This window comes from Lates calcarifer, linkage group LG7_1 (assembly GCF_001640805.2).
Source record: "Lates calcarifer isolate ASB-BC8 linkage group LG7_1, TLL_Latcal_v3, whole genome shotgun sequence".
In the NCBI taxonomy this organism is placed as follows: Eukaryota; Metazoa; Chordata; class Actinopteri; family Centropomidae; genus Lates; species Lates calcarifer.
Window position 1 is genome coordinate 1,704,439 of NC_066839.1, and position 20,801 is coordinate 1,725,239.

The 20,801-nt window shown below is 42.9% G+C and overlaps 1 protein-coding gene across 4 annotated transcripts in view; it reads left to right on the forward strand.

Annotated features, from left to right (window-relative positions):
- Positions 1-20,801, forward strand: part of col12a1b (collagen, type XII, alpha 1b) — a 105,635-nt gene that overhangs the window by 30,503 nt on the left and 54,331 nt on the right. For 2 of the 4 annotated variants that reach the window (XM_018674648.2, XM_018674645.2), the window contains exons 16-31: positions 444-636; positions 1,079-1,203; positions 3,753-3,902; positions 4,132-4,251; positions 4,358-4,522; positions 4,640-4,786; positions 5,831-5,973; positions 9,530-9,659; positions 11,513-11,658; positions 12,464-12,593; positions 13,157-13,293; positions 14,883-15,012; positions 15,425-15,564; positions 17,629-17,761; positions 17,886-17,903; positions 19,179-19,318. In XM_018674648.2, the coding sequence (XP_018530164.1) occupies positions 444-636; positions 1,079-1,203; positions 3,753-3,902; positions 4,132-4,251; positions 4,358-4,522; positions 4,640-4,786; positions 5,831-5,973; positions 9,530-9,659; positions 11,513-11,658; positions 12,464-12,593; positions 13,157-13,293; positions 14,883-15,012; positions 15,425-15,564; positions 17,629-17,761; positions 17,886-17,903; positions 19,179-19,318 (2,147 nt within the window). The remainder of the gene's footprint in view (positions 1-443; positions 637-1,078; positions 1,204-3,752; positions 3,903-4,131; positions 4,252-4,357; positions 4,523-4,639; positions 4,787-5,830; positions 5,974-9,529; positions 9,660-11,512; positions 11,659-12,463; positions 12,594-13,156; positions 13,294-14,882; positions 15,013-15,424; positions 15,565-17,628; positions 17,762-17,885; positions 17,904-19,178; positions 19,319-20,801) is intronic. The other 2 variants (XM_018674647.2, XM_018674649.2) reach the window with 2 other exon arrangements.

Here is a 20,801-nt window from a genome sequence, read left to right on the forward strand (position 1 = left end):
TTTTTTCGAGAGACACGTTAACACAAGTCATCCTGTACTGGAAACAAATAAGATCCTGTCATCCGAGTCGCAGACTTTCTTTCCATTGTTCCACCAAACATAAGATTTTAGGAGTGACTTCAAGTTGAAAGGACTTGTTAAGATGAATATTTCTCACACTACAGGTGCTGCTGCGCTGCAGAGAAGCAGTGTCCTTTCACCAGAACACTAAAATCACAGTTAAAAACATGCTCAATCACACGCTAGCGTTACTAACACACAGCATGACACTGGGCTTTTTAACAAATGACACCGGGTTCAAGGAATTGTATTATGGACTAATGAGAAACTGGCTTGACTGTGGTGTGGCTGATCTTTAAAACCTTTGCCAAGCGTTGGAGTTGTGCTGAATTTTCTTGTGCGTGAGTTTGTCCTGAAGTTCTGGCCGGGTTCTTTTTTTTCAGTGTCGCCCTTCAAGTCTCCCAGGAACCTCCAGACCTCAGAGCCCACCAAGACCAGTTTCAGAGTGTCCTGGGATCCAGCACCTGGAAACGTCAGGGGCTACAAAGTGACCTTTCACCCCACCGGGAACGATGTTGACTTGGGGGAGATGCTTCTCGGCCCCTATGACAACACAGTCGTTCTTGAGGAACTCAGGTAAACTCTCCTAAATATAATATATAATATATATATAATATATCCTGAATATAATCACCTGAGCCAACAGAGCTTGCCAGTCTTCTGGTGAAAAGTTAAAAAACTGATAACAAACGATGAATTCATCATGAAATTAGTTGCCGGTTTATTTCCAGTTTAGCGATGAATCAGCTAATTGTTGCAGCTCTGCTGTAATTTTCAGTTTTTCCTGGTGCAGCTTCATGCTACCTGCTTCGTAAAAACAGGTTCTACTTATTTCACACTGTTAAAGTTTGGAATGAAAGTTGAGGAAAAGTTGTGGGAGACCCAGTAAAAGTTATTTTTGGCTTTTACAAGTTGAGGGCATATGAAAGACCAGGGCTTACATCTCATTTTGGCATCAGAGTCTTCTAATGGAGATTGTGATTGATGTAGGTTCATGTGATTTCCTTTTTCCCCTCAGGGCAGAAACAAAGTACTCTGTGAAAGTGTCCGGGATGTTTGATGGAGGGGAGAGTTTGCCCCTGGCAGGAGAGGAGAGGACGACCCTCTCTGACGGTCCTGACCCTCCTCCTCTTGACCGTTCAGGTAAAAGCCGATAACTCGACCACGCTGCACCTCACACTCCATCAGCAGCCGTAAAGAGCAGGCCTGCAGACCAGACGCTCTCTGATCCAAGGCCCTCCAGAGCAGGACTGGTCTGACTTCGAAGTGCCGCCCAGATTAGTGCCAGAATTTTGAATTATCTGTTGTCGATGGGGATTAATATCACTGTCGCAGACTGAAATTCAACGCAGATGATTATGATTAGCACAAATTATTGTGAGCTGCTTGGCTCGCGTTTCCTCACCTCCCTCATATCTCAATTTGGAGTCTGATCTGGTGCAGAATGACACGCTAAGTGTTGACACTAATATTTATGAATTGCCCAACTGGACAACTTCCCTGACCACCTCACATGTTACACATTTGCCAGCGCGTGAGCAGACATTTAATGGTTTTGCCACAAGCGTGTATCTTCATTATCTCTGAGATGAGTTGTTGTTAAGCTCGGTGTCTGCTGCCCAAATGTTTTTGTGTCATGCGAAGGTACATATTTCCCATTTTTATGTTATCTTATTCGTGACAAAGGGCTCTGCTTGCAATTAGAGTTTTTTATGATCTAGAGCATTAGCAGCCGGGTTGTATGCAGCTAGGAAAATGTTATGCTTCTCAAAAGACCCTGAGGAAGTGCTGACCCTGGGCAGAAATTCCTGCTGTAATAGGGAGCAGACACAGTGACCGACTGCCCACAGAGCGGGGAACAGGCCAGGATGTTCCACCGAGGTTCCACTCAGAGATCCTCATATATTAAACTGCAGCTCTCACAGGGCAGGCTGCTTAGAGGAGGCTTTAATCCACTGTCTGACAGGTCCATATGGTCTGGCAGAGCTGCGGAGAGACGTCCTTCATACGCTGCAGAAATGTGATTTTTTACAGGTCGTTAAATGTTTTATTCCTTTTTAAATTCTCTTCTTTAAACAAAGTGTGAAAGTTCTACATGTTTCCAGAAACATTATCTTGAATTACTCGACATTATCTCCAATAAGTCATCACTTTTTAAATGTAGTCGTTTTTAGACTGAATATGTGGATTCAAGTTTACCTCACTGATGTTTAAAGGTTCCAGTGAAAGTGACCAAAATAAAACAACGACCTTAGGCACTGACAAACATGAACTTAAACCCAGAGTGGAAACATCTGTAGCAGCTACAAAGCAGGAGTCCAGTTCCACAAGCGGCGCCATTTTCCAAAAGTTATACTGAGCAAAGAATCTACTAAATCTGCTTTCACTCCAAACCTTTGTCTTCAGATTATTATTATGATTACAAAGGATTTTTCTGAGCTCATTAAAAACTTTTCAACATTTAACAAAACACATCCACAACACTTTTAGAACATCTTGTCACGATGGCTTTAAGAGGAAACCTGGAGAAGAATAATAAGAGCTGAGACTGTTCAGTCAAATTACTGCTCGTCTCACACTCATCCGTCATCTGTCATTAGGTTTGGTCAGTTTCAGATGGATTATCAACAAAACTGACCCATAAAGTTAATTTAGTCATATACATCTGCAGCCATGAAACACTCCAAAATGATATTAATCCCATTTTTAAAAACAAAAAGCTGGACATGTGGACATGTGGACACAGTGTCTGTTCATCAGATTTTCTCAAATAATGGGACACAACAAACATTCAGAATTGTTGCAGGTGTTTGTGGGACAGTGGTGTTTTATACCCCACAGTCAGATTGAGCTGGATATTTATTCGCTCTTATGCAGAGACACGGGATCCAGCAGTTGTCTGCAGCGTATTAGATGCCTTTTAAAGCTGCCTCTGTTTATGACATCTGTTTTTATTAATGAACGTCGGAGGGACACATGAGCATGTTGTTTACCGGCGGTGGTATAACTCAGACAGACTGCGGCCAAGCACCCGACTCAGCTCCTCTCAGCGTCGAGCATCTGTTTCTGCAGCCTGCTGAAAAAGAACTGAAAAACTGAATCGATTGTCTCCTAACCTGTTTTCAATTGCACTCACAGGGACCCAGTTTTTAATCACTCAGTGGCCGCGGAGCGTGTCATCCTAGAAAAAGAGGACAAGCGGCCATTTTTCACCCCTACAGGTGCCTGGAGCAGGAATGTGCAGTCACTTTGGGGAACAGGAGGCCTCGTATATCACAGAGTCAGAGAGGCGAACTCCAACAGCCTCAGTGGCCAGAAAAGACCTCAGGGCTGATTCTGATTCGCCGCTGGATGTAAAAACCCAAAACCACTCGCTGTGCTGGAAGAGAGAGAAAAAACAGGCCCTGAGGAGAGCAGTTAATCCAGAAATGACAACTGTTACACAACGTATTATGAGTGTGAATTATTTGTGTTACATAATGCTGTGTAAAACATCCTGCTGTATAAACATCTTTGTGTCGGTTGATTGTGATGAACTCCTGCTCCTCACTTCTCTCTCTCCCCTTCCCACAAAGTTTCCTCTCACTTCTTCACTCTTCCCCCCCCCACACAGTCATCTCTAACAGCTCAGATGATCCTGAGTGGACACTCGTGGTGGCTGTCTCACACTGTCCTCCGCTGTCTCTCTGCAGACACTCAGTGTAAGACCACAGCGAAGGCCGACATCGTGCTGCTGGTCGACGGCTCCTGGAGCATCGGACGCATCAACTTCAAAACCATCCGCAACTTCATCGCTCGCATGGTCAGCGTCTTCGACATCGGCCCTGACAGAGTCCAGATTGGTAAGATTTTATTTACCTCTCATTCATATTACTCTAAAAAGTACAATACTTACTGCTGACCTATAGTTGAGTAAAAGTATAAAGTCATTTCCTGGATAAATGAAGATAATGAAATGGTTTTGAAGCTGTCTGTCTCTGTCTGTAAACCTGTTCAGCCGACATTGTTTTGTGGATTTGTTGGTGTGTCCTTGGTGTTTCTTTTTTACACACTGCCATGTGTTTTCTGCAGGTCTGGCTCAGTACAGCGGAGACCCAAAGACCGAGTGGCATCTGAACGCCCACTCGACAAAGGTGTCCCTGCTGGAGGCGATCGCCAACCTGCCGTACAAAGGAGGAAACACCATGACAGGTGATGGAACATTCCCTCTCTTCATTAGGGTCCAAAGAAGCCAAGGAAACTGAAACGTACCTTTCCACAGACTTCTCTGACTGACCTCTTCATTCCCCTCATACAGGAATGGCTCTGAACTACATCCTCCAGAACAACTTCAAAGCCAACGTTGGACTGCGAGACGAAGCTCGCAAAATTGGTGTCCTGATCACTGACGGAAAGTCCCAGGACGAAATCATCTTCAACTCCCAGAGGCTGAAAGACAGCGGCATCGAGCTCTACGCTATCGGTGAGTGATTTTATCTGAGATGCTACTTCACCTCAGAGGGAATTAGGTGATAATCACATGGATTTCTTATGTTCAGTGTAAAGTGTAACTTTAGCTTCATCTTAATTCATCTCTCAGGTGTGAAGAACGCCGATGAGAACGAGCTGAGGTCCATCGCCTCCGACCCCGATGAAATTCACATGTACAACGTCAACGACTTCCAGTTTCTGCTGGACATTGTTGACGACCTCACCATCAACCTGTGTAACAGTGTCAAGGGTTCAGGTGGGAAAAGAGCGGACAGAGGAGCTGGAGTTTTGTTATAATACGTTAAAAAACATGTTGTAATTATCATGTTAAAATGCACCAAACCTGGCAGAATGCTCCGGCTTCATTCATAGTGATTGCAGACTAACACCAAACCTCCTCAATGTGAGGGTGAACTGTTTGTGAGGACGAAGTCTGAAGACATTTTTTATGCTTCAAATGCTCGACTGGAGCTTGGCCGCTGCTGCTCGCAGCTGTACTTTCAGCTTATTCTTTTAAATACCGCTGAGTCAGATTTACACCTTTTAGTAATTACTGGTATTTGAGGTCAGATGGAAACTTTGTAGCTTCAGAAAGTTCTACTTTTCCGGAATTTACAAAACCACAGTTTTTAAGACTGACAACCATAAATTAAAAAAATTTTACTACAGGCTTTGAGGCAGTTTTACAGATGCTCGAGGGCGTGAAAAGTCTCTCTGCTTATGAGGCATGACATAAAACTTAAGTCCAAGTGAAGGCACATCAGTAAAATTACACTTCCTTGGTACAGCTGCTTTAACCTGTTGAGCAGAGAGTGAAAATGATGCAGTCATTGTCGTCCTTAGAAGAAAATAAAGTCAATCAGTTCTACTCTTTAAAATCCAAAAACAGGGAATCAGCCTGACTGACTTGGCTGTTGATGAGAAGCAAAAAAATGCAGAGATAAATTTGTAGATAAATTTTACTAAATTCTTTGTGACAATCTCAATGATTTGAGACCATCAAAAGATGTTGGAATACAGATCCAAGCATCTGATGGAAACTTTGGACTTTGGACGTACTTTTTGTCTGTAAATCAGTTTTAATAGGAAATACAAAAGTGATTTACAGCACAGCCGGAGAAAAGCTTCTTTTTTTTTTTTAGAGAAAGCCTTTGTCAGAGAAGCTGAAATATATAGTGTTCCAGCAGCTTCTCTGTCAGCGCAGCGAACATGACGAGGGCAGATTTGTGGTGGCAGAGTTCACGGTGTGAAATACTTGACGTGTCGGATCGTATTCCAGCTCCTGTTCGTTCGCTTTCAGGAGGTGAAGCGGAGCCGCCCACCAACCTGGTGACCTCGGAGGTGACCCACCGCTCCTTCCGTGCCACCTGGACGCCGCCCGCCGGCGCCGTGGACAAGTACCGTGTCACTTACGTTCCCGTGGCAGGAGGAACCATGCAGGAGGTGAGATAAAGCTCCTACCCTGTTAACCTCCATCATCCTGCAGCTGAAACCAGAGCTGAACTCCAGCTTTTAACTCGGGTTCACTTCACGTAGAGGAAGAACTAAAGAAACAGTATTTACAGAGACAGTAAAATGTCAAACCTCGCTGCAGAGTTTTACACAATCTGAACACATCCTGCAGGTTTTTGATTAAGATGAGAGCAGAGAGCACTTTTTTTTCCTCCTCACGTCTTCAACCTGGTTTAAATATAAGAGCTGGTTCTGTGATTGTTGTTTGGGATCAGCTTTGGTCTATTGTTCCAGCTATAAATGGTCAAAAGACTCAGATAATTGGTCCGTTTCATAGAACTTCATTAGAAAAATCTGCCCAGTTTGTTTCCTGGTTCAGAAACTTTATGTCGACCATCTGTTGGAGCTGGATAAGATCCTGAATATCAAATAGCATCTTGTTTGTTTATTAATTCCCTTTGGCTCCCATTAGACCCGACTTAAACTGTAACAGATAACTCCTTTGTTTGTTCGTATCTGTGAACCGCACCGGTCAGGTGAGGCTTACTACTTCCTGTGGGTTTGGATAATGACAGGTTGTCAGTCACACAAAAACAAACTAATTGACACTTATTCTGGTGTTTGTCATCCAGCGTGTTGAACCTCACGGAGCAGGTTAAAAAGCGACTCCTGGAAGTGTTTCCACATACCCAGGTCTGGCTTTGATTCAAAGCCCTGTTTACTTGGCCCTCAGGAACTGAAATCTGGATCCCAGTTGCTTTGGTGAACCTGCATTTAGTTTACACTTAACCTCCTGTCAGTCCCGTCTTTAAAAACAGAGCACTGGGTCTTTTCCATCCTTTGTGCTTTTATTGGCCCTTGTCAGATGGAGCCTGTGTGATTATAATCGGGGCTCGTCTGAAATCAAGCAGAGTTTCCACTGGATCCACTTAGTTTAACGTCGTAGACCTCACACTGGGCCGAGACGCCTCTCTGTACACTCTCTCTCTCTCTCCTCTTTCATGTGTTTACATTAGACTGCAGAAACACACAGGAGATGTATGGTATTTACATGCAGGTCTTATCTTCAGTGATTTACATCCAGAGCAACAAGTGAGTGGATTCCTAAATCACAAGAAGGGTGAGGGCTGAGGCTGCCAAGACAGGAAACCAGAGTTCTGTCACATGCAGGTCTCAGGTCAAATGATCAGGTGTGCTTCGATCTTGGACATCTGAATGTGATAATCTGAGGTTTTCATCTGTTGTTGCTGTCTTCTCTCTGCTCGTGCAGCCTGATTGATTCAAAGGAAATCTGTTGTCTGGAAAACTAAGAGTACGCTCGTCTTTTAGAACGATTAGAAGATGGTATTTGATAGTCGGGGCTTGGGAAGTGAAGCGAGGAGATCCTGGAGTTAAAGTCAAAGTTAGTGAGATTCAAGACTGGAGGGGAAAGTCATGTGACCTGAGTCCACATTCCTGCCTCACTCTCCTGACAACTGTTTCTCAGACCACGAAAGCGACGCGTGAGATTTTTAAACGCCTGCTGGTTTCACTTGATCAGCTCACAGAGACTTGAAGTGAATTTGACAATGAGACATGTGCACTGTTTTCATTTAGGAGTTTGAGTGCAGTTTAAAGCAGAGTGATGTGTGAATTCCTGCTGGTGGTGAATTCACGTGCTCTAAGTGCACAGCTGACAACATTTACCAGAAGACATCTGTCTCTCTAACCAATCTAACATGAGACAACAGCAAAGGAATTTATGTCTCCTCCATGAAATAGTCCCAGAACGAAAGCTTCTAACTACTGTGACTTACAAATCCAATCCAGAGTTTTGTTTCAGACAGTGAAGCGTTTTCTGATAACTCGTAATCTTCCTCTTATCTTATCTCTCCTCTTCTTCTGAAAGTTAAAAATAAGAAAAATATTTCAACTTGTTTCCAACAGAAATCATTTTGTTTTGAGAATTTTCTGTGTTGTGATTCAACAACGATGAAAGCAGGTCGTAGAATCAAGAAAAACTAAACCGGGTTTTAGAAAATATTGAAACTACTCGTCTTGATTTGCACTGGAAACGAGTCGAACTTAATCAATGTCAGATCTAAAGGAGCTGATAAGAGGGAGATGTTTCTGAGGAGTCCACCAGGTCGTGAAGCTGCAGCCTCTCTTGATTGTTTGTCGTCTTCTCCTCTGGGTTTGATTTTCCAGCAGGATAGCACAGGAATGTGACACCGTTCAGCAGCCAAGTTGGACGTCCCACACAAGGACTTTCCCACCAGCACATGAATGCAGCACGATAGCTTTGGTTTAACAGGCTATAATCATCTAATGGTGAAAATACGAGACCTGGACCACCACCAAACGCTGATTGACAGATCCTGATGAACTGATTGCCAAGAGAGATCAGCTTCAGCCAGATCTTTAACTTTTTCAGATATCAGACTGACATAGTCATTAGCTGACAAATTGCTTGTTCTTGTGTGTCCATCTTTTGACGTGACCTTGATGTTGTATTTGTACAATTAGCTGATTCAAACTGATGTCTGGAAAGGACAAGGACAGTCATCAGCCAAAGAGAAAAGACTTGGAGAAAAGTTTGATTAGTGACCTGAGAAAAATGTTGGTCTGCTCTACTCTGCGTTAGCATTTCAGTTAGATTAGCAGCGTTATATTCAGAACAAATCCGTTTGAGTCAGAGGGTTTTAGTGATTTTCATTATGAGACATGTGCATTCATTCCCCAGCCAGTGTTTCCAGCCGTCCTCTTTACTTTGTTACCTGCTACGTGTCCTTTCAGATCGACTTGAGTCAGTTTGAAAACTGAAAGTCACATTTCGTTACCAGTTTTCTGAAAGAAAATCCTTGCAGTTGTGAGTTTGTTTTCGTCTGATTAGTGCTGGGAACATTCAACCTGCTGATGCTTTTCCTCTCTGATGATCAGGAACGTTTGGTGACGTAATCAGAACAGAAATCTCTTCAGACTTTCAGATTTTCTTCTTTTGAATAGAACAATGACTCGGCAGCTTCTGCCAACAAATATTTTTCTGCAACAATTTTGAGAACTGATTTATTGTGGAAGGCTGCAGCTTCTCACTTGTTCATATTTCCTATAGCTCTCATGATAGTAGACTGGTTATCTTTAGGTTTTTGGACTGCTTAATATTTGATTTGGGTCTTGTAAAACTGTGACGAGCATTCAGCTCTATTTTTGGATATTTTAAAGACCAAAAGATTAATCAGATAATGGAGAAAAAATGTCTCCTCTGTCGCTCTTCCTGAGGTTTTTCTCCCTGTTAAAAGTTTTTTGGGAGTGTTTCTTATACGATTCAGGGCTCTGAGGACAGAGGGTGTGGGACAGATTGTAAAGTCCTCTGAGGCAATTTTGTGATAATGGGCTATAAAAATAAAATTAGGAGATAATAGTTGCTGCCACCACCTTAGCTGAGGCCCAGAACGTCCTGAATAAAGTGAGTATAAGAGCTGGCAGTGTGTGTGCAGCTCAAGAAACAGACATTAGAGTTTGGATTAAAACCAGTCAGAGGATGATAACCAGTCATTTGTCGTTTCAGGTGCTGGTCAACAGCGCGGTGACCTCTGTGGTGCTGGAGGGCCTGACCCCTCTGACCGAGTACCTCGTCAGTGTTTACTCTGTGGTTGGCGAGATAAGCAGCGAGCCTCTGAAGGGCACAGAGACCACCTGTAAGTGTGTTTCCTCTTCACCTCTTTACCTTCCTCTCCCTCCGTTTCCCCTCGCCACTGAACCTTCTCAAGCCACTTCCTCTTTGCCTGACGGGAGAAGCTCTCGGTTTCCATGCTCACTGGCTTTTTCACAAGACACTGGCTGCCCTGTGGCTGGACAGGCGTGATTAAAGAGGAGCTTTAAAGGCAGACAGCGTCATCTCTCAGCGTCTTGTTTCTTCCATATGGTCTGTGAGATAAACAACTTGATTTCTCTGCTCATTATCCTGTTTTGCCCCCCAACATTCCTGTTTATACAACATAATATTTAGCATCTGATCTGAGGCGGAAAACTGTTCAACACAAACAACGTCCTGTGAGCTGACGTTAGTCTGTGGTGGGCGCAGAGGGAATCGAGTTGAGCCGTAAAGACGGTTATGTTATTTATCAGAGCTGTGGTCTCTGCCTTTATCTTAAATAAACTGTTATCTTTTAACAGCGTGGTAAGAGCATGGCTCTGAGTGCTTTTATTTGCTCATTTGTCCGTTAATGTTCGCTTTATTTGTTCTTAAACGTGCAACTGATTTTTACAGCGAGCTGTTTCCCACTGTAATAAAACAATAACTGATTGTTCTGTCATCGTCCGCTTGGATGGCACCAGCAGCTGTCAGATCACTGTGGTTTTATTTACTGTCATTTTTAAACTAACACTCAGTTAGGTCATAATGTCCCTGTGAGAACACGGCCTGCAGTATGTCTGCGTGGCTCCACCTTAAAGTCTGTAAAGAGAATGACCTCCATTGATCTGGCACGCTGCTAAAACAGTCAGGACGTGGGACTGCCTGTGCAAAATCTCACTTTTATGAAGCCAGAAATGACACATTTTCTGTGTTAAACAAATCTTTATGGGTGCCTGGAATGGTACATCCAGTTTCACAGTAAAGGTCTGTTAAATATTCCAGTGGTTTGGTGCCTCAGTGAGTCTTTCTTTCCCGTCTCTTTCATTGTTTCCATATTTACATGCACATAAGTAATCAGATTAATTAGAGATTTCTCTCATTTCTCCAACCTCATTTGGCTTTAAGTGTATTTCTAATGTCGAGTACATCGATGTATTTGTGTTCAGAGTACACACTGTTTTGGAACAACTTGTTCATCTGTGGAAACCAGTTCAATTTAGACCAATTTAGTTTTAATTCAGACTATTTTAGTTTCAGTTTTAGTCAGACTTATAGAACTGTTTTGTAAACAGGGACCTAACATTAGTGCAACTGTTTCCTTTCAGCTGTACTTTCCCTTGTCCTTCGTTCTCAAATGAAAAAATCCTTCTTTTTTCGCATCTACATGTTCAAGAAATCAGATTTCTTCAGGAGAAATCTCACTGTATGAACTTGGTTTTCTTTAATCCCTGTTAAGGAAATCAGACGTCCAAGAGGTCAAACAAACAAAGCAACGAAAAAAGGCCAGAAAAACATTTCCTCCGAGAAACAGAAGCCTTAGCCTGACACGTGATACAAAATATTCTGCACATCAAAAGCACCAGTTTATGATCTCGCTGGGATTTTCTAAAATATGACCTTAATGTTTCTCTGCTGTTTGTTTCATTATCCTTTTATTGTGCCAAAACCTCCCCAAATATTAGATATCAGAAAAGATTATTTCAGTCCCACTCAGTCGGTCAGTTGGTCCAAAGAATCTCCAGCTGTTCCTCTCAGTCTACTTCAGATACTTCAAACTACATTAAAGTATCAAATTTCTATTATTAAAACAGAAAATCTAGAGGACTGTCCAGCCCTCTCTGAGGACACAGTATCATGCTAATCCACCAAAAGATATTAACCTGATTCTCTGACTGTGTGTGTCTGTCCCCTCAGTGCCACTGTCTGCAGTGAAGACCATGAACGTTTACGATGAGACTGCAACCACCATGAGGGTGAGATGGGAGGAGGCGGACGGTGCCACAGGCTACATGCTGCTGTACAAAGCCGTCAACGCCTCTGAGCCCCAGCTGGAGAAAGAGGTAAAGTAATACCACCTTAAAAAGCAACTGTAGCTCAGCTATGATTGAGTTTCCTCACCTGGGCCTTACCTCGTTTGGAGCAGGTTTTTGTGTCTGAATGAGACGTGAAGAGCCATGATGGGACAGAACACGAGTACACCACAAACACAAACACTGTTAAACATAACAAACACACACTTAATTTGTGCGCTCAGCATTTCCACACTGACTTTGCTCGTGCCGTCTCACTGCTTCCAGATGGCGTTACGATGAGCGCCTCGCAGAGCAGGAAGTGGACTTTAGCAGCACGGACTCCCAGGCCTACAAAAAGCAGAGCCCTCAGACAGGCTGGGTAATGGGAAGGATTAGCTCATGGCCTGAAGTCATCGCGATGATATAAACAGAACAGATGCTATACGGACGGAAACGAACGCCTCTGTGGTGTTAACCTACATGTGCAATTATACAGCAGAGGAAAATTTAAGATTTAAATGACAGCGAGGAGGTCTGTGCTGGAAAATATGCAGCTGAAGTGTGAATCAAGAGGAGCGCTGCAGTATTTATCAACATTAATCATAATGATTAAAGTGATTTAATGCTGCATATTGTGGCGCATGGTTCCATGGTTGAGGTCAGGGCTGCTCACCAAACCAGGAAAACCAGTTCTTTATGGAGCTGACTTTATGGGCGTTCGTTCCACACGACCAGTGTGATGTTTGCAAGGAGGAGATTCAGGCCTGTTCACCAGGTGTTGAATAAAAAGAACAACAACAACTGACCTCCGCCTGCATCTTTCTCTCGTTGTTTTCCCTCTATCATCCTGCAGGTACGAGTTGGAGGAGATGTAACAAGCGTCCAGCTGGAGGACCTGATACCCAACACAGCGTACTCCATCACACTCTACGCCCTGCACGGTGAAGCTGCCAGCGACCCTCTGGAGGGACAAGGAGTCACCTGTACGTAACTGATTCTTTACAGTGCATGAGGTTCAGAAGCAGTGATCATCTCTACTGGATGGATGAGCACCAATCCTCCAAAAATATATTTTCACAAATGTTTATATTCTTGGAAAAACAATCACTGCATCATATTTAAAAGCTGCAGGAACTTCCATCTTTTAAAATGTCACTTTTGTATTAGAAAAATGTCCTTAACCTTTTGGGAAAGGTAAGAACTCTCAAGGGGATTTAACTGTGTTTTATTTTCATGTCAACAGTATTTTATAAGAGCTGGATCACATCTCACACATGCAGGAGTTTATATTTTGGATTGAAAACCTATAGATAGAAAACAGATGCAGTGAAAAGCAGCAGCACTTAAAACCAGGCTCCTGTCTGTTTTTCAGCTCTTCACTAAGTCTTGGCTGCACCGCGTCAGTCCGCATCTTTTAAAGTCTTCACAGAAATATTGACAATGATGCTGAGATCAGAAATGTTTTTATACTTGAGTCAGAATGGTTTAAGTTTGAATGGATGCCCTGACCCTGTCCTCACCCTGTCCTCACCCTGTCCTCCCTCAGTGCCTAGAGCTCCTGCTGGAGTCCTGAGAATCACTGACGTTACTCACAGCACCATGAGGCTCAACTGGGACGCTGCTCCTGGACCCGTCCGCAGATACATAATCACCTACAAACCAGAGGCAGGAGACCTCAAAGAGGTGAGGTTGAGGTTTCGTGTTTCGCTGTTGCTTCCAGATTCACTTGAAAACTCTGCGTTGTTACGAAATCCCCGAGAGGTTAAAGGTTAAAACACTGGACTGATCTGATCTGAGGATTCACTGACAAACAAACTACAGGTGTTAGAATATTAAATATTAAAAATATCAGATGTGAAATGATCAGTCAATTAATCGATTGGTCAGTTGTCAGAAAACTAATTGATTCGTCTTTAAGAATATGACAAATGTTCAGCTTCTCAGATTTGATGATTTGCTGCTATTCTCTGTTTCATATGATCAGAAACTCAACATCTTTAGATTTCAAACTGTTTGTTGGACAAAATAAAACTGAATCTGAATCTGAACTCATCTTGGATCTTTGGAAACATCAGATGTGTTTCCATCCATCTGTTTTTATGTGCATTTCATTTGTTTTGTCAGTCAGAACGCCTCAGTTATACTCCACTTGTGGACACGTGCACGTCTGCTTGCAGGATGCATGCACAGTGGGTGTGTAGACCCCAGGCAGACGTCCAGTCTCACTTACACCCTCCAATGATGAAATTTACGTCATGTGAACCCTCACAGACTCTTGCTGACAGTATAACAGTGGAGTGTCCATTTAGTTCGAACACGCTCTAACTTACAAAATAACGTCTGAATAGTTTAAGTTAGTGTTATGTGCATAGCAGAGACGTACAGCTGTGACCGTTCCACTGGCAGGTATCAGCTGTTACTCCCCTGACTTAAAAACCAGCAGTATGGCTACAGGCTTGTTTGAAAAGGTCATTCAAAGGTAGCTTGAAACAATAAAACCTCTCAGCGAGCTTCATAAGGGTAAGGTTTTAGTCAGCGGTGATATCTTTGTTCTGGGGAAGTGGCCAAGTCAGGACCAAGTCAAGAGTTACAGCCGGCCTCTCAGAGGAGCAGCAGCTCCACGTTGTTGGCTGATCTTTATGAGAAAAGCAGCCTGCTGGCAGAGGAGCGCTGGCTCGGTCCGTCGGCCCAGCCTGACTGGATCATCCCAGCACCACTCCGTCCTCATAATTTCTCACTTGGATGTCAGCGGAGGACAAACAGTCTGTGATGAATCGGCAGCCGAAGGTGCCGTTGGTGGACACCTGCGAGACGTTTCCAGAACGCTCTGATGGATGACACGCACCAGCTCAACTCCTCTTAAGGATTATGCCTGAAGGTCTTGTCTCTATAGAAGACCACATATTGGATTTACGCCTGCTGAGTGCGAAGGTTTTTCTCTCCTCCGCTGCTTACGTTCCTCAGCTCTCCCCTGAAATGGAAAAATCAACTGAAGACACGTTTCAGCATTTTATACATCAAAGCTCTGCCATGGTTTATCCTGTCCCCTCACATTACTGTCTTCACTTTCACCTCAGATTTAAATTTCACCTAAAGACTCAGAGATTATTTCTGTTACTTCACTGGAGCTGAACACACGTCGTTTATACACAGAACAGAATTCATTCATTTACTTATTTAAGTTTTGATCTCACCTTTCTGCTGGTGATCTTCCTCAGCAGAGCAGCTGTGGGAGCTTCGTAGTTACTGATGATTAAATTTCCCGCCGGCAGGTTGACGTCAGCGGTGACATCACCACCTTGGACCTGAGCAACCTCGTCTCGCAGACCGAGTACGACGTGGCCGTCACCCCGGTCTACGACGAGGGACCTGCAGCCCCAATGCTTGGCAGCGCCATCACAGGTCTGTTATATCACCTCATAATAAACTAGAGCATCATTACATGGCTACATACCATCAAGGATCACTGTGAGTTACTTACTGCATTGGCCCTGCTCATCATTAGTCCCAGGTGAACCGAGGAGCAACTTGTTTTCAGCGTTTACAAACACACACACACGTTTATAGGTCTATGATGGATATTATACATTTCCTAGCCCCTAACCTTAAACTAGCTCTGTCCCAAACCTGTGAACCTGTGAATCAGCTCTCACAAAGATGGCAATACAACAACACACACACACACACACACACATGTTGGCCCAGTCAGTTCCACTCTTTCAGCTACAGTAAAAAGCCTTCACATGATGTTGCCTCATCTCCTCGACCTCCTCGTAAACACATCCGTCCGTCTCGTTTCTGTCCGTGTGAACAGATGTTGTTCCCGCCCCCAAGAACCTGCAGTTCTCCGAAGTGACCCAGACCTCGTTCAGAGCCACCTGGGAGCACGGAGCCCCGGACGTGGCCCTCTACCGCATCGGCTGGGCCAAGAGGGGGGATACCAACTTCCAGTTTGTAAGTTAGCCGGTCTGGGAGAGGACTGCCTTTCTACTGTTTTTCTTTGCCAGTTGACATTTAAATGTGGAGTTTTAAAGACAGAGAGCAGAGCAGCAGGTGTTCAGACAATAAACAATATTAATGTCTTATCAAATGGAATCAACTAAAAACCACAACTCCAGTGTTTTAACAGTATTTTATCACACTTTAGTCCTGCTACAAATCACATACACCAGGGTGTTGTAAGTAAAAGTCATCGTTCAAGTTGGACATAAAACTAATCCGTGGACAGAAGTTTAATGAATTAATATAGTAAATCATTGTGGTTTATACACAGAAGGAGCCTCGGTAGTGTTTTCTAATCCTGTGGAACAAAGCAAAGTTACACTGAAAGTTTCAGAGTTTAGAAATGTAAAGTCAACATCCACCTGCTGGCTCTGAGGAAGACAGCTGACAACTTGTATCTGGATGTGTTTTGTTTACATTTCTAAACACATCTTAAGTCGCTGGAGAAATAATCCAGTTAAGTTCTTTCTCTTGAAATATTCAAATGAGTTTTGTTTGGACAGAACCGTCTGTCTGCAGTGACGGTAAACATCTGGTTTCAGTCGTCTCGTCCATACAGTATCCAACCAGTGGTGGAGGTTTTGCCTGAAGCCTGATGGTGTTTCCTTCCTGTGATTAAAACTGGAGCCTGAACTCACATACAACAAGTACAGCTCTGAGTTCAGGTTAAGAGCATTCAAGCTCACCTGCAGATACTGTCCAGATTTAAACCGTCAACCTTCCCGTGACTGTCCTGCCTGTCTAGAACATGGACTGCTTCCCGAGGAGGCTCGATCAAGTTACGATTATGAAACTGAGATGGTTTTGTTTAAATACAAAATGGAACAGTCACACTGTAGGGCTGTCATTTAAGATATTTCTTATTCCTGAAGTAAAAAAAGAAGATTTCAAGAATGATCCATTGCGGTTTCACAGATCCCTTAAAAACTGCCATGCCTCACAAAACGTCGTCATTGCGTACGCCAAGACTTAAGTAAAAACATCCAGTTTAGCTGAAGCAACAATAATGCTCTCTTTGTTTTCCTCTTGTTATGCTTTGGCCCTCCAAGGTCGTTTTTGGGCCCACTTTTGTCTCCCCACCCAAAATACACATGAGCACAAAAATCTGTGAATGAAATGAAATCCATACCAGGTTGTTTGTAACAGTCTTAGTTTATCTCAGAATTCCACTTTATTAGACTTTGTTTATGGACTAATTAAAACCGAAAGCTGAAAATCGTTTCCTTCTGTAAAGTTATCGTCGAACGTCACGTTATGCTCGTGCAAATGTCACCTTTCCAGTTTATTTAGAATAGATAGAAGAAAGTGTTCTGGTGATAGTATGACTGAACAAACAGACACAATAGAAACACATTCAACCAAAAATCCAACGACTATAAGAAATTGTAATGTTGCAAAAGTTAATCCTTCTTCTTGTCGACGGCAGTGAGGAATGGACAGATTTGTTGTTGGTGAAAACAGCAGCAAAAGTGAATGGACTGGATCTGAACTCCGTGGTTTTCGCTCCACATCTCAGACGGAGATGACAGACCCAAAAACCAGTCGTGTTAATCACCTTCCCCAGTGTCAGGACATGTTCAGCGTAGCGTGGGAAACAACTAGCTTAGCTTAGCTCCATCAAAAGCATGAAAATATCCCTAGTGTCACATCATAGTTGTGTTTCTCCAACATGTCCACTGGCCCAGCTGAACATGACAACACTGACACATCCTGGACCCTTTTCTCTAATTACATCCTCGTCTTCGAGGTGACGTGGCATCTCAGCGGAGTAAATGCCGCAGACAGCAGGACAATACAGTCCAATGGAAATAATGGGTTGGATGAAAGACTGTTTCTGCCTCTTATTCCTCAGTATTTCTCGCCTGTCGTTAAAACTGAAGAAGATGTTTATGACATTTTATGGCGTCCTGCTCCCTCGATGACAGAGATTACTCTTCACTCATTTTCTTTATTATTATTGTAACAGAATAGACTGTTGATAAATGTCTTCCTCTCTCTCTCTCCGTCTGTTACCAGGCCATCCTCAACAGCGATGAGACCACCCATGTTCTGGAGAACTTGGATCCCGACACAGAGTACTCCGTCACTGTCACAGCCATCTACCCGGACGAGTCGGAGAGCGAGGATCTGATGGGAAATGAGCGCACATGTAAGACATCCGCTGCCCCTCCCGTCGCCATCTCGGCTCCCAAAAACACGACCACCATATTTTACACTCACAGATGTAACTCGCATTTAAATAACATTGTTGTTTTCTCAACGTCTCTTTCTAGTGTTAAAGGCTGCAGAGGGTATGTTATATGAGAAGGACAGGTTCCTTTTCACTGTAATGTTCATGAGTTTGTGTGGAACGGTAATGTGGACGATAAAGGACAGTGTTGATGGGGAGCACACTTTTTTCTTTCTTAACTGCATGGACATGCATTTTAGTGCCTCACTGTGCGTTCACACCACAAGCAACTCGAGGAGTCGCTGATGACCGCTCATTTTCTGCGTCAGTTTCTCTTTGGTGTTTTGTTGCTTCACAAAAGTTGGTGGATGCTCAGCTTTTGTGCAACAACGAATCAGCAACCAGTCGCTAATACTGGCAAATCCACAACAGGTTTGACTGTAGCTAGCCAAGAAAATGAAGTGTCCTGACGTAGAAAATAAAGGACTTGGTGGAGAGCTGGACTTGGCCACCACCTGGTCCAGTTTTTTTCTATCAAGACACCTTGTTGTGCATTTGCTGACCACGATATATGACTAGTATAAAATCAGTGTTTGTTTGGCAGTAGACCTGCAGTAGATTGTGGTGTGAACGTAGATCCAGAGCTTCAAATGCAAAAAGTGTGAAAATTGACCAGTAACGTCGTCCTCCACAGACTTCCATGGTTGATTGTTTTAATGCCACTGTGAACCATTTTGTTCTTGTCCCATCTGCCACCATGTTATGTCATTATAACATTCCTGTTATCACAGTGTGATTCATCTCACATTGTAACGTCATTTTATCATGTCATCCTTCATCAGTGTTCACCTCAGCCATCAAATTAATGTTGTTGCATGTTGGTGCTGTCGGGTTGGGGGTCAGTGAACTTCTGATTCAGCAAGATAAACCATAATTTACCTTTCAGACTTTGTTACATTGCTCCCATTTTTTTACAAAACCAAACTTTGTTGTAGTGCTCTACAAATTAATTTGGTATAATCTGCAACATTGCTCTAGTATCCCTCCCACATTTGTTTGTTATAACCCAAATTTATTTGTTTTTATCTTAGTTATAATACTCTTAAAATGTGTTAGAAGTCCTAAAACTTGTGCCACCCTCATGTCACTGGTGTTAAATTATGTGAATGAGAAGTTCCTGAGCTCCAGCCCTGCTCTGAACAGCTTCATTGACCTCGTCACCCTCCCGCTTTCATCTTAAAATCGACCCTTCCAGCTCCATGACCCGTGTGAGATTGTGGGAGCATCACCATCTCTACCGTCATCCTCATCCTCATCCTCACCATCATCATCGCTCATCAAACACAGGACGATGATTTTACTCTTTATCTCACTGGATGTGTCTTTGTGCTGCCAGTACCACCAGAGCCTCCTCGAAACCTGAGGGTTTTCAACGCCACCACCACCACGCTGACAGCGAAGTGGGATCCCGCCCCCGGCAAAGTCCAGAACTACAAGATCAGCTACAAACCTGCTGCTGGAGGCGAACCTCTCTCAGTAAGTTCACTGCCGTATTTATTTCAGTATTTAAAATAACACCAGGAAAGATTTTTAGACGACAATACAGCGGTGTCGTCAGCGTATGAACAAACAGCTCCTCAGCTGAAATACCAGGTGATATTGATCAAGTAAATATGAAGTAAATATTTAAAACCTAATACTGTTATATCATGAAAGAGAGGGAGTATTTTTTTTACCATTTGGTGTAATGTTAAATCACCATGTGTTTCCAGTTGTTTTAATCTATATCAGACAAAGCACTGTAAGTGAAATATAAAGGAATCTCAGATTGCTCTGCATAAGGAATAAAAATGTGTTTAAAAGACTACAGGAAAGGAAATAAACTAAATTACATGAAGTAACAATACACACTGGAATAAAACCTCAGTTACATTGTAGTATTAAATAAAGAGGTAAATTACAGTTTAACAAATAAGTTTTTCCTTTTTTTTTTGTTTTTTGTTTTGGCAGTGAAAGTAAAACATTGTAGAGTCTCCTGGAAAATAAAACTGCAGGACATTTATGCAACACCAGTGTGGCAGTTTTCGGTATTTCATATTTTTCTGCTGTTAATCTAAATAGAGTAAATGTGCACCAAACAGCAGAGTCAAACAAAATACTTTTTCACAAAACACACACACAGAGAACATTTTGGCTCTTCATTTTATCAGGAGACAAAAGCTGGAGCTGCTCCACTGACATTGAACAATAGAGTGAGTTCAGAGATTTCTAAAATGTTTATTTAAGTTTTTACACCCAAACTGGCTTCAAGTCACGGATTGTTTTGTAAATTTGAGGTTTACCAGAAAACTAATCCCTCTCTCCCGTCACCACATGAGTGTGAACCCACGCTGGGTATCATCTGTTTGTCCAGGATGAGAGGAACAATGCGACCGGATTCCTTTTTAGGGTGTATTTTCCTTATATGTTCTTACAAACCGAGGTTTTGTTCTGCTGTTGTTGGGGTGCGGTGTTTCCCAGCTGTGCTGCTTTTTGACCACTGGGAACATCTCCAGTCCGCTTCAGCCACTCGATGACAAATGGATGGATATCTTAATATGATGGAGGACTTTAAATCTGTCAGTACAAATCCCAAAGCACATATAGATACAAATCAATTATCAACTGTTAGATTTGATGTGAAGTTCTCTCTCCCTCTTGAGATTCACTTTCCGGATGTTCACAATGGAAAAAAGACGTCAGACTGCAGGAAAAGAAACTACAAACAACTGAAGAGGCTGCGTCATTTCCATGTTTCTTCTCTTTATGAAATAGATCATTTAGAGTTTAGTCAAAAGATAAACGTCCATGTTTCATGTGCGTATTCATCACACAGGGCACGAGTGGCAGAAGAAGTCCTTCACCAAACAACCAGTCAGAACCTACGATAGCCTCTGAGCAGGGTCAGCAGTAAAAAGTACTTACAGAAAGTACCAATACTTTAAAGCACTTGATCAGAGAAACTGTAAGTAACTGAAAC